Source organism: Triticum urartu, chromosome 6A, assembly GCF_056163025.1.
Source record: "Triticum urartu cultivar PI428250 chromosome 6A, HENAU_Tu73, whole genome shotgun sequence".
In the NCBI taxonomy this organism is placed as follows: Eukaryota; Viridiplantae; Streptophyta; class Magnoliopsida; order Poales; family Poaceae; genus Triticum; species Triticum urartu.
In genome coordinates, this window is record NC_141878.1 from 393,611,534 (window position 1) to 393,625,213 (window position 13,680).

A 13,680-nucleotide genomic window follows, 5' to 3' on the forward strand; every position below is an offset into this window, starting at 1 on the left:
CGTGATATGATACGCTCTATCACACATAAGCATTATTATATCTTCCTCAAAACAGCCACCATACCTAACTATTATGGCCTTTCCATAGTCATTCCGAGATATATTGCCATGCAACTTCCACCGCTTCCGTTTGATGACTTGAGCATTCATTGTTATATTGCTTTGCAAGATCATATTGCTGACATAGTAGTTGTGGCTCAGCCACCGTTCATCATTTTTTATACATGTTATGCTAGATCATTGCACATCCTGGTACACTGCCAGAGGCATTCATATAGAGTCATATTTTGTTATAGGTATCGAGTTGTAATATTGAGTTATAAGTAAATAGAAGTGTGATGATCATCAATATTCATTTTTAGAGCATTGCCCCAATGAGGAAAGGATGATGGAGACTATGATTTCTCCACAAGTCGGGATGAGAATCCGGACATTGAGAGAGAGAAAATAAAAAATTAAAATTAAAAATTAAAAAAAGAAATAAAGAGAGAAGGGGCATGCTAGTTCCACACTTGTTTTTCATATGGAGAGTCTCCTATGTTGTCACTTTCATATACTAGTGGGAATTTTTCATTATAGGATTAGATGCACACCCAGTTAGTTTTCATATTGAGCTTTCATACACTTATAGATCTTAGTGCATTCGTTGCATGGCAATCCCTACTCCTCATGTTGATATCAATTGATGGGCATCTCCATAGCCATTGGTTAGCCACGTCGATGTGAGACTTTCTTACTTTTTGGTCTTGTATATATTTACCCCTATCATCATACTCTATTCCACCAGTAGTGCTATATCCATGGCTTGCGCTCATGTATTGCGTGAGTGTTGAAAAAGCTGAAGCGTGTTAAAAAGTATGAAGCAATTGCTCGGCTTGTCATCGGGTTTGTGAATGATAAATACTTTGTGTTAAGAAGACAGAGCATAACAAGACTATATGATTTTGTAGGGATAGCTTTCTTTAGTGTTGATATTTTGAAAGACACGGTTGTTTGTCGGGATGCCTGAGTATTGATGTCTTTCTATCAAATTATAGACTATTGCTTTGAATCACTCGTGTCTTAATATTCATGCCATGATTAGATATATGATCAAGTTTATTCTAGGTAGCATTTCACATAAAAATTATCTTTTTATCATTTACCTACTCGAGGACGAGCAGGAATTAAGCTTGGGGATCCTGATACGTCTCCATCATATCTATAATTTTTTATTCTCTCATACCAAGGTTATACTACTTTCACATACTTTTGGCAAATTTTCATATGATTTATTGGACTAACATATTGGTCCAGTCCCCAGTGCCCGTTCCTATTTGTTGCATGTTTTTTGTTTCACAGAAAATCCATATCAAACGAAGTCCAAACGCGATAAAAATTAACGGAGAGTTATTTTGGAATATATGTGATATTTGCAACTTGGAATCAACGCAAACGGAGGCCCACAGTGCCCAAGAGACACCAGGACGCGCCCCAGGCTCCAGGCGTGTCGTGGTGGGTTGTGCTCACCTCGTATGTTGGTTGGGGCTCTACTTCGGGCGCAAGGAAGCTTATATCTGGAAAATAATCGTGTTAAAATCACAGCGCAATCGGAGTTAGGGATCTCCGGGAATATAAGAAACAGTTTCCGTCCAGATATGGGGAACGCAAAACAGAAGAGAACATAGAGGGAGATCCAATCTCGGAGGGGCTCCCGCCCCTCCTCCGCCATGGAGTCCATGGACCAGAGGGGGAACTCTCCTCCCATCTAGGGGGAGGCTAAGGAAGAAGAAGGAGGAGGGGGGCTCTCTCCCCCTCTCTCCCGGTGGCGCCGGAGTGCCACCGGGGCATATGGATCGGGACGGCGATCTACATCAACAATCTTGCTACCGTCAACACCAACTCAATCCCCCCTCTATGCAGCGGTGTAACACCCCTTCTCCCCGCTATAATCTCAACTTAAACATGGTGCTCAACTCCATATATTATTTCCCAATGATCTATGGTTATCCTATGATGTTTGAGTAGATCTGTTTTGTCATGTGGGTTAATCGTGATCTTGGTTGGTATGATTGTATGTTTTATTTATAGTGTTGTCCTACCACTACTAGGGAAAACCTTATACACAGAATCATACCAACAGCGCGGCATTAAAACAGACGCTACGACTACTTAGCAATAGCGCGCTTCAAATCAGCATTCTACTAATACACATGTAGCTGTAGCGTGCTAGAGGAAAATTGCGCTACTGCTACAATTGCCAGGGTGTCGCCCCCAAACCATGTGTGTAGTAGTGCCTTTCCAAAAGAAGCGCTACTGCTAAAGTTCTTAGCAGTAGCGCTTTTCTACAACCATCGCTACTGCTAAAGTCTCATCCACTAAGTTTAGTCCCATACTGCTAAGCGAACAGGGTGTTTACCACCTTAAATACGTTATTTCTCAAACCATCACAAGCATTTGGTCTTCACTGAACTCTATGTGTACGATCTGTGGCCGCAATAGGAATCTTCGCCGGTTCTTAAAAACCGGGGAAGATTCCTATTGACAATTTAGATTCTACACAGAAAGATCATTGATGACTAATGTATTTTTGATTTTTTTACATGCTTAGCCTTAGCAGTAGCGCATTTTCAGAGTGCGCTACTGCTATGGATTTTAGCAGTAGCGCGTTATACGTTCCCACGCTACTACTAAGTTCAATGTGTATACGCGCCCCCAACCGGCCGCCCCCACTCTCCCACTCCAGTCTAACCCCCCCGCACCCCCCGTCATCCGCCGTCGCCGCCGTTCCCCGACAAGCTCTCGTCGCCCGCCGCCGCTAACACTCCTGCTCCTCCTACACTGAGGTAGTTCCTCCTCACTACCGCGCCCCTCCCTCCACCTCTAGCCGCCCCCTCCTCCATCCGCCCTCCTCCTCCGACCGCCCCCTCCTCCCTCCTTCTCCAGCCGCCCCCTTCTCCCCCCTCCCTCCTCCGACCGCCCCTCCTCCCTCCTCCACTCCTCCTCCAGCCGCCCCCTCCTCCCTCCTCCCTCCTCCTCCGGCTGCCCCTCCTCCCTCCTCCTCCTCTCTACTCCCTCCTCCTCCCTTCTCCCCTCCTCCCTCCTCCTCCTCCTCCTCCCTCCTCCCTCCAACTCTCCAAACCCTAAACTTTTTTTGTACTTTTCTTGTATAATATAGTTTTTTTACTGTTTTTCAGTAAGAAAATTAATTATTTTTATTTATAGTAAGTGCTTAGTTGAATTAATAGAACTATTTTATTTTTAGTAAGAAAATTTATGTATATGAGATTTGATGATCTAATTAAAATTTCACTATAAAACTAGTTTATTTTTAGTAAGAAAATTAATAGAACTAGTTTATTTTTAGTAAGTGCTTACTGGAACTAGTTAAATTAATAGAACTAGTTGAATTTATGTCATTATCACTTTGTCATCAAAGAATGCTATATGAGATTTGATGATCTAATTAAAAATTTACTCAGTGGAATATATAGGCTTTGTAGAGTCGTGTCTCCATGGAGTGATCGACATCCGAGCTACCTCTACTTCTTCTACACCCGAGTCGGTGAGCTTAAAGTCCACCTCCTCTTTTATCCACTCCTCGGTGTGTTTAATAGAGTAGAACTAGGGTATTTAGTCGGTGAGCTCATGGGCGAATGCTTATGATAATTGATCCGGATGGAATTGCAAGTTTAAGCATGAACATCTTTGTATCGCTGGGAAAATCCGAGTGGCCTATGTTTTGCTGGAGTGTTTATTCATTTCCACACCGGCAAATTTCAGGCGCTCGATATGTACTATTTTAGCAAAGGTCATGCCATAATTTTTTTGTGAATTTAAGCATGACTTGTGCTAGAATATGTAGGAAATATCGAGTGCCCTAGATTTGTGTGTTGAGTATCCTGGTAGTTGCCTTCAACCGATTTTCAATTAATGTTTCAACTATGAACATAGGAAATGTCTGGGGACGAAAAGGATTTCGTTATTTGCGAATACTGCGAAGACGAGCACGGCCTATGCGACAGAATCTTCCTAGATGATGATAGGCGCTTCAGCATCAAGCTGAACGAGAACTTCTAAGTGGATACAGCAAGTCACAACGACAAGTCTTTTTTCTTAATTAAGCATGACATCTGCTTCATTTGCTTCAACTTATAATTTTCATTTTCTACTATTCTACTAGCGTATCCCCTGCCATGCAAGAGTTTTTGTCTTGGATAAGATAGGTTTCAGTCCTATGAAAACTATGGAGGTAAAGAGAATTTACTTGAAGACTGAGCATGGTTATACTTTCCACGCAAAATTATACAACGCAGACACCTACACCTATTTTGAATGCAAAACTTGGCAAGCACTATGTAAGACTTATGCATTTGAGCCTGATATGGTTATCACTTTTGATATTCATCTGAAAGATGATATTGAAGGTAATATCGACAACTGGGTCGATGTGCACACGCCTCCAGCTCTACCATCATGTGAGTTTCTCAACCATATTTATGTCTTGGATATTGTTTATTCAAAAATAGTTGACAACTATTTTCTATTGACAACTTATTTCCATTCAAGCAAACATGTCCGACGCTTGGTAGACATGACCGTCCACTGTGCCGGGGCTGAACTAAATTACGAGGAGATAAGTCATTATGTTTCATGGCTTCAGGATCTTGATGTTGTCAAGACAAATTATTTTCGTGGACCTAAAAATCTTAGTACTCAAAACGTGCGACCAATAGTGTTCGTATTGAACTACGGTCACATCTATTTAGGAAAGATGGTAAGATTTTTACTATTTGTCCTCAGTGCGTCTTTTGCATACATTATTTTTAAGCTAAACTTCATTACTAAGTATGTTACTACGATGTTCTTCAACAGGGACTCTCGATGAATGTTGTGCCTCATTGGATTGAGACTAAAGGTCGCATGAGAATTGTTAGTTTATGACCAAGACATCCTACATTGCACTTTAGTGCATTCAGGATTTCTCAAAGTGAGGAAGTTTTTATAGTCAAATACTGGAGAAAAATTGTGAAGGATCATAGAGAAGTACTCACTACTAGGAAAAGGCCTACTAGTGGCGCACCTGTTTTGCCTACTAATGGCGCACCACGGGTGCGCCACTAGCATCACGCCATTAGTATTTTTTACAAATGGCGCACCACGGGTGCACCATTATTATCTGGTATACTAATGGCGCACCACGCAGTGCGCCATTAGTATGCCTCCCAAGGACCATATATACCCATGCGCTTTGGCTTACTAATGGCGCACTAGTTGATGATGCGCCACTAGTGCGCTCTGGCTTACTAATGGCGCACTAGTTGGTGGTGCGCCACTAGTATGAATATTAGGAATTTTTTTTCTTTTCTGATATTTGCACAGGTTACATAATATATTACTGGACAGAATATAGACAGCACCACATAGCAAAAGAAGATTCATCGAATACAATAGAAGATTAGTCTCCGAATACAATTCATCGTATTAGTCTCTGAATTCAAAAGACCGAACAAAGATAGAACATTACAAGTCTCGAGACCACGAGTAGCGAGTTTGTCTTCACATTACAAGTCGATATCGATCATCTAAACTACCATCACATAGAAGAGAGCTGCGGTCATCATGATGAACATCATCGTGATGAAACTGGTCTTCATCCGGTTCCTCCTCCGCTCCCTCCTCTCTCCCGCTAGATAGCACGCGTATCTAGATTCCGCCTCCGCCCTAGTGGGGTACCCTTTGTAACTGTTATCGCTGAAACGGTGAACCTGTCTCCGACACTCCTCCCAGTCATCGTAGACTCCGGGAACCTTACCCTTGTACATGACATACGACGGCATCTCTATGCACTAGCCAAACAAAATGTTAGTAGCAATTCACAGACAATACATAAGCAATATATAAGTATGCAACAAAAGGATCGGAAGAGAAAAGCAAGACATTAATAGCACGATTCATGGTCCTACTAATAAATAGCACCGATTAAATCTAAGTTGAACGACTATCCAAACCAAAGAGACATACAAGTTCATTAAAGTTTAATTACAACATGAGCTAATCGATATTTCAGAACTACACATCGCATCACTACTTTCGACTCGACTCAGGGACCGGAGTGTGGATGAAGCCGCCGTCTCTCGTGATGGTCATGAAATTGCGGGCGTTGTCAGCCTGCATTTGTAGCATTGTGTCTATGTCACTATTGGACGGTTGATGTCTGAGGTAGAATTTCCCCGAGGTACGAAGGACATCTTGATGGATGATTTCCGCAAACTCCGACTGGATGCGAAAGAATTCTTGTCTGATGTCCGCGTCCTGGGTTGCCGACAATCTTGCAGCCCAATCTTTGAGATTATTTGGTAGCAGAAGGTGATTATGGTCTCGTACGATCGCTCGCATGTGATGGAGGGCGTAGTAGGCATCCTTATGACCGCCAGGCGGCACCTTGACGCAGGGGAACGTCGTATTGTGGGCGAACACGTGCTTGCCATACCTATGAACTGGCCTGGTGAAGGTGCCTCCAGATCTGGCGTAGCCAGGGAGAACATCATCCAGAACTTTCTTGATATTTGCGTAGTCTTTCTTCGACTGATGGTCCGAGTCGAAATACGTGGCCATGGAATATTTCGGGCTTAAGAGGATGAGTGTGCAATGTGTGTCACTGCACAAAACACGGAATGTTAGAAAAAAAGAACGATCGAAATCTAAGAAATCATATGTTACGAGGCGGTGAGGGGATGACTTACTCGGGAAAGTAAGGCACGAGGAAGTTATCCTTATCTGGGTTTGCCAGAATGACGCCTTTGAGGTAAGAACTCGCGACTTGCCGGTCCCCAGCGCTGCCTAAGATCTTGGCACGCATGTAGAAGGGGTCAACTATCACAATGTCCGGGGCCTTGTCTCTAATGATCCGCATCTCCATACTCAGCGAAAATAGCCGAAAGAAGGTGTAGTGCAGCGGATGAAGGTTAAACATAGCGAAGATGTCATCAAACCGCAGGATGATCGTACCCCCAATGGCGTTATCCACAAAGCCCTTGCCCTCTGGCACCTTGGCCATGAAAACCCGGTATGCCACATCATTCTCGGAGAGACGCCGCTTCTCCAAAGAAAGACCACTGTCATGCAGACTCTGCATAACACCGGTTGTAGCATTGAGATGATTAGTCGGTAGCATCGGCCTACCCGCCACATGCACCCTCCTCGAGATATCCTTAGGTGAAGGTGGACCGTCCTGAGCACGGATCATACTCGGTGCCGGCTGGCTGGCACCCTTGTTACTCTTTCTTTTCCGTCCCTTCTTCTTCTGCTGTAATGGGATCGAGTTCTGCTCACAGACCGCCTTCTTGAGTGTGTTGGGGCTGATAATATTTGGCACCTCGGCTATCTAAGGCTCCATGAAGGCGGTAGCTAGAGGCGTCTCCTGAGAACTGAACGCCAAACGACGCCTGTTGCAATTTGGTTTCTCCGCGGTACCAGCATGATCGCGGTCGTCTTTTTTAGGGTTGGGTTCTTGAGAAGGAGGCCCGAAGAATTCGTCACCGTACCCATGTTCGGCAAAGTACTTATCAACGTTTGTAAATGTACCGTCGTCGTTGTCGTTGTCGTCCGGATCCTATGCCATATGCATGTTCGGATCCTGTGCCATAGGGATGTCCGGCATGTCCGGTAGCGTTGCGGCGGTCTTGCCATGGCTTGGCACCGGCACGACTGGCGGTGTTGTCTGTGGGGTGGTGTCCCTCGCCCCCAAACGAACCTGGCTCTTCAGCCAAAGCAGGGGCCAGCTTATGTAGCGCTGCGGGTCATCACATCATCTTCGTCGGCCCCAGCGGGTCGAATCGGAGGCAACAACTCGTCACACCCTGGCAGCACCCGAACCAGTTCAACCCTATACACGGTGTGTGGCATCGGATTACCGTGGAACACGGGGTTGCCCGGTTGAACGATTCTGCCCTTGGCGACATCGATCAACTCGCCGCCCACGAAGTGTAGGAGAGTGCATGGAACGTTGGCGGTTCCATGTGAAAACATGTAGGGTGTCAGGGATGCCCAGTCAAAGGCAATGAGATGAAGTCATCGGCCGAGAGGCTTAATTAGTTACCGTGATGGCGTCGAGCTCGGCTAATGTCGAGGCACCGCCTACGGCAGGCGTGCAACTAACGGAGGGGCCGCTTGTTGCCGAGGTGCCGGACGGCATACACCTGGGTGCATTAAGCTCCAATGCCCGTGCCGGCATCGGAGACACCAATACCGCCTCCGCCGGAGACACCAATGCCACCGCTTGCATGTTGTGCGAGTTGTAGGCCGTGAAGCTGGGAACCGGGGGCAGCCCCTGTTGGCTGCCCGCAATCCACGTCGTCAGCCCCTGAATCAAGGTAGGCACAATGGCGGTGAGCGTCGATCCCAGTTGTTGTTGCACTTGCTCTTGGACAATCTCCGGAATCCATGCCACTTGTGCCTTGAGTTCTTGAACCTCACGCGACTGGCTTTCCGAGCTGGTCTTTCTCTCCTTTCGCCCACCAGCGTTATAGTATGATGACCATTTTGTGGACAAGCCTTTGCCGGCCACACGACCAGTTAACGACGGCTTACTGAGCTTATCCTTGTTTTTCATTACGTTCAACTCCCTATTTAGAGTGTTGTACCAAGGGGTGCTCTGAGATGACCCTGCGCTACTGCTTTCAGTCTCCTGCGGAAGGAATGTGAAACATTTAGAAATTAGGCTTCATTAATTAGAATGCAACCATATGGAGCTAATTACGCGGGGGTGTATTCCTTACCAGAACAAGCTCAAGCGCCCTGGTCTTCGGATTCGTGCTAAGCTCCTTTGTTACCGGGTCCTCCTTGTACCGGGCCCTGACATAGTTCCTGGTCTGCTTGTCATGGTATTTCTCGAAGCGGGGCGGTAGGCCTTGCTCGGCATGCTCCGCATCCTCCTTGTCGCATATAGGCTCCGCCACTCTGTAACCGCCACTCTGTAACCGCCGGGACCGCGTTTGTGTTCCCCTAAGTTCAACTCCCGCATTTCTTTCCCCCACTGACATGATTCGGAGGTTGCGCTGCTCTCGCACTTGATGTTGAACTCCTTGTAGTCATCTTCGCTGATCGAAGGATTTTTCGCCTTGATCTTCTCATAACTATCACCTTTGTCAATCATTCTCTTCACCACGCTTCTCCATGTAGACATGGTCATGCTCATCGTCATGAGGGTGGCACTATTCACTTTATTCCCTGAGAGCTGTGTGTTTGCAAAGTCAGCGGGGAACTTGTATCGTTCGTGTAGCTTTTTGAAGAGGAGGTTGCGCAAATTCCCTTGGTCCTTATGCCTTAGGTTCTCGGTGTTGATCGAGACGGTGCTCCGAAGAATGCACCCGAGCTGAAGTGAGTACCCCTTGACTAATTCTTTGGGCGACGTTGGATGCCCGTCAGAGTTCACTTGAGTAAATTCCTCCTTGACCGTGTGGAGCACGTGCGGGCGCCGGTCCTTCTGTTGCCTCTTCGGTTGGCTACCATATGTGTGTGCGCTGCCATCATCAGTGGTGGCATCCTCGGCAACACCATCAGTGGTGTCATCCCCGATGCCACTAGGGGTTGTGTAGTCAGGATCGGTGTCTTCCGCAGCGTCCTCATAGCGGTGAGGTTCTTCCTCCATCTCCTGGGACAAATCCCAGAATTGCTTTCCCGAACCGCCGGCCTCATCGTTGTGGGCCATGTTTCGCTCTAAATAGGCAAAAAATTGGTCAAAAAGTTGGTTATTGTCAAGAACAAGATCATGGTCTCATCATTTAGGGTTTGTCGACCCGAGGCATCCTAAAAGCTAAGCTTTTATCATTTAGGGTTTGTCGACGCTGAGGCACCCTAAAAGCCTAAGCTTTCATCATTTAGGTTTTTATCAACACCGAGGCACCCTAAAAGCCAAGGTTTTATAATTTAGGGTTTGTCGATGTTGAGGCACCCTAAATGCTAAGTTACGTTTTCATCATTTAGGGTTTATCGATGCCGAGGCACCCTAGCTAGGTTGACGCTGAGGCAGTTGATCCTACTTAATTAAGTACTAAGATACCCCGGCCCATGCATTAGTCGCAAGTACCCCGTATGTCCTATTTTTAGCAAAGTCATGCTAAAATTCACGGAAAATTTCATCATGACCTTTGCTGAAAATAGGACATATGGAGTACCCAAATTTGCCGGAACGGAAGTTAATCGACATTCCGGCAAACTCAAGGGCCTCTAGGGGTACCTGCAAAATCATTATCCCTGCGTAATGAAGTCGCCAATGGGTCATTTCAGAAGATCACAAGTAGCATCATCACAAGTACAACATCATCACAAGTACAGCAGCAGTACTAGTGAATACAGGCATAACAGCAGCAGCAGTTAAGAAAAAGTTGCAGAAGCTTGTAAAACTATACTTTGAAGTTGAAGCTTTTATGAAGAAGAAAATCCAGCCGGATAACTTTCCTCCTTAAATCACTACACTATTGACTGTTCATTCACTACACTGTTGACTGTTCATTCACCAAATTTACCATACAAATAGGAGTACTGTACTAGAGTACTCTAACATCCAAATAACTCATGATGGCGCAAAAAGTTCAAATGGTGAGTAGCTTAGCTTGGCAAGTCTCAGACTCATTTGTGCACTGGTAACTAGTTTTTTATAGCAACCAACAACAACACTGATCAGGGAGCCGCCTGCATATTTCTAAAAGAGAAGGAAAATTCTGTTTGCTCGTAAACTTGCTAGAGGCAACAAAAGTAGTGTAAGTTATCGCTGTTCCACACACACTTAGTTCCAATTCATGACCATTTCAAGTTAAATGTTCTTCCTATCTTCTAGGCCCATCTAAGCATGTCTGTCCACTCAATACCTCTGCGACTACTTCTAATGGAGGAGAGGAGGAACAACAGAGGTGGCTACTCACATCTGCTTCTGGTGGGTGTTGAGGTAGGACTTCTCACAGTACTCGGAGGCGGAGTAGAGCTGCGGCCGCAGGTTCTTGAGCTCCTGCATCAAGACGGCCACCAGTACTAATGTGTTAACAAATTTCGGCCAGTATAAGTGTATAACCAAGACAAAGCTCCTGCTTTCTCAAACTGAATGTTACTGCTAAGCTTTGATTTCAGGTCAAGACGGTGCAGATAAAACAACATAATATTTTTCCTTTTCATATATCACCAGTCATAGCACGTTTCACTGCTAACATGTTTAAACCAAAACATTTGCTCATCTGAAGCATTATCACAAACACCTATCATGCAAAATCATTTCACAAGTAAACTTTATCATGCACCAGAAAAAATCGTGCAGCAAGTATTCATCAGGAAATGGCCATCGTTATATTCTCACAACACCCAATCTAGCGCAAGTACTCATCCAATGCAAAAATCAGGGAAAAAATGAACAGACAGAGGATGCAAGAGGAAGGAGAGAGGGGGTGAGGGAAGAGGGAGGAGGAAGAAGGGGGGACGAAGGAGTGGTGGCTACCTGCCTATGGATTGGTCGCCGGCGTAGCTCCCGGAGGAGGCGTTGCTGGGCAGGAGGCGCTGCTGGTGGGAGCGGCTGCTCGACGGAGGGAGGCGCTGCGGGCTCCTATGCCGGCTGCGGGGAAGCGGAGGCTTCGGACGGCTGGGTGCGCCGCGGCGTCGGGCTGGCAGTCGTGGCGGCAGGCCGTCGACGGCGAGGACCGAGACGGCGAGGCGGGGCGCGGGGGTCGTCGGAGCGGAAGGAGGGGGCGTGAGGGTGTGGCGAGGGGGGAAGTGGATCTGGCGAGGGAGGGACGAAGGGATCGGGCGAATTAGCTAGGGGGGAAGATTACTAATGGCGCACCCCCTGGCGGTGCGCCATTAGTATGTTTTTTATAGCAATGGCGCACCCCCGAGCGGTGCGCCATAAGTAATCTTTTTTTAGATAGTAATGGCGCACCAGCCAGCGGTGCGCCATAAGTAATTTATTATTATTATTATTTGTTGCATCTAATATTTTTTTAGAAAATGAATATGAATATGAAACAGTAATAAATTTGTATAAAAACAGTAATAATTTTTTAAAAAATATCATCAAATTTGTTATTTGAAAATATTTATGAATATAAAAAAATATCATCAAATTTTTTATTTGAAAATATCATCAAATTTGTTATTTGAAAATATAATCAATTTTGTTTTTTTTAGTTGCATTCATTTGTGATGGTGGAGTGGGGGAAGGTGCGGGGGGTCGTCGGTGGCGGTGGAGCGGGGGAGGGTGCGAGGGTGTCCTCGGTGGTGGTGGAGCGGGGGAGGGTGCGGTGGGTCGTCGGCGGCGGTAGAGCAGGGGATGGTGCGGTGGGTCGTCGGTGGCGGTGGAGCGGGGGAGAGTGCGGGGGTGTCCTCTGCGGCGGTGGAGCGGGGGAGGGTGCGGTGGGTCGTCGGCAGCGGTGTAGCGGGGGAGGGTGCGGGGGGTGCTCGGCGCGAGGGGGATCTGGCGAGGGGGGATAGCGATCGAGATGGAGGGGGATCGAGATCGAGTGTCCTCATGAATATTCAATATTTTTTCATATTGAATTTGAAAAAATATTCATGAATTCAAAAAGTGCCCATGAAATTTAAAAATATTCATGAGTTCAAAAAGTGCCCATGAAATACAATCGAGAAATGAAGGCTACAATTTAAATACAATCGATCTTAGCGAGCTATCTGTTCACAATCTTCTTGCCCTTATTTTTCAGACGGACGTCCTTTAGGTAGGGTGGTCCTGCTTCTTCTTGTGGTGTATGCTGGTACTTCATCGTCGTCGTCATGTTCCATCTTCGGGTCGCCGTACTTGTCGAAGTCTTGCTCATTGGTGACTCCATCCATTCCGATGATCTTCCTTTTGCCTCTCCTCACGACAACACGACTGGGCTTTGACGGGTCGGTAATGAAGAAGCATTGGTCCACTTGGGAAGCCAGTACCCATGGCTCATTTTTCACGGTGACGTTTGCGCCCGCGGTCTTGGATTTGGCTTCGGGTATAACCATGGTGGTGAAATACCGGTCTTCTTTTATGATGCTCTTGGCCCATCTGACACGGAACATCGGGACGTTCTCTCCAGCGTAGCTCAGCTCCCAGATCTCCTCGATCCGTCCATAGTATCTGTCCTTGTCATTACCGGTGTAGGATTCCATCGTTAACCCGGAGTTCTGATAACCATCTCTCTTCATGTCATCGGTGTAGAATGTGTAGCCGTTGATATCGTACGCCTCATAGGTCATCAGGTTGTGCTCGGTGCCCTGTGACAAGGCGAATATGAGTTTTTCTTCTGCGGAAGAATCCTCATGTAAAGGGTACCACAGAAGCTTCTTCTTGAACCAACGCGTGAAACATGAGTTGTGCTCTTTGATTATATCTCCATCCGTCCTCTGTTGGCCTCGGTCATTCACTACTAGGGAAAACCCTAGCAGTAGCGCTGGTTTTGTGCTCACTAGTAGCGCGGGTTGGCGCGCTACTAATAAGGCACTACAGCTATTGCTTAGCAGTAACGCGTGCCGCACGTGCTACTGCTCGGACAAATAGCTGCAGCGCTTGTTCACTCCCACGCCGCTGCTAATGTAACTACTGGCAGCGTGTTTTCTTTCCATCGCTACTAGTATTTTTTTTTATTTTTTTTATTTTTAGTGCATTTATGCGCCATCGTACAAATATTGGTACAATACCAGTTATGAGGTTTACATCATTATGTC

General features: G+C 46.2%; 1 protein-coding gene across 1 annotated transcript; it reads right to left on the minus strand.

Annotated features, from left to right (window-relative positions):
• Window positions 1–8,660: 8,660 nt before the first annotated feature.
• LOC147965371 (uncharacterized) lies at window positions 8,661–9,691 on the minus strand. Its single transcript, XM_087530433.1, has 2 exons — window positions 8,971–9,691; window positions 8,661–8,668 (listed from the first exon to the last, which is right to left on the minus strand). The coding sequence occupies exons 1-2, from the start codon at window positions 9,689–9,691 to the stop codon at window positions 8,661–8,663; spliced, it is 729 nt and encodes a 242-aa protein (XP_087386559.1).
• Between the last annotated feature and the right edge of the window lie 3,989 nt (window positions 9,692–13,680).

What these genes read in the sequence shown, in the direction of transcription:
- LOC147965371 (XM_087530433.1), bottom strand. Translation starts at nt 9,691, where the DNA reads ATGGCCCACAACGATGAGGCCGGCGGTTCGGGAAAGCAATTCTGGGAT.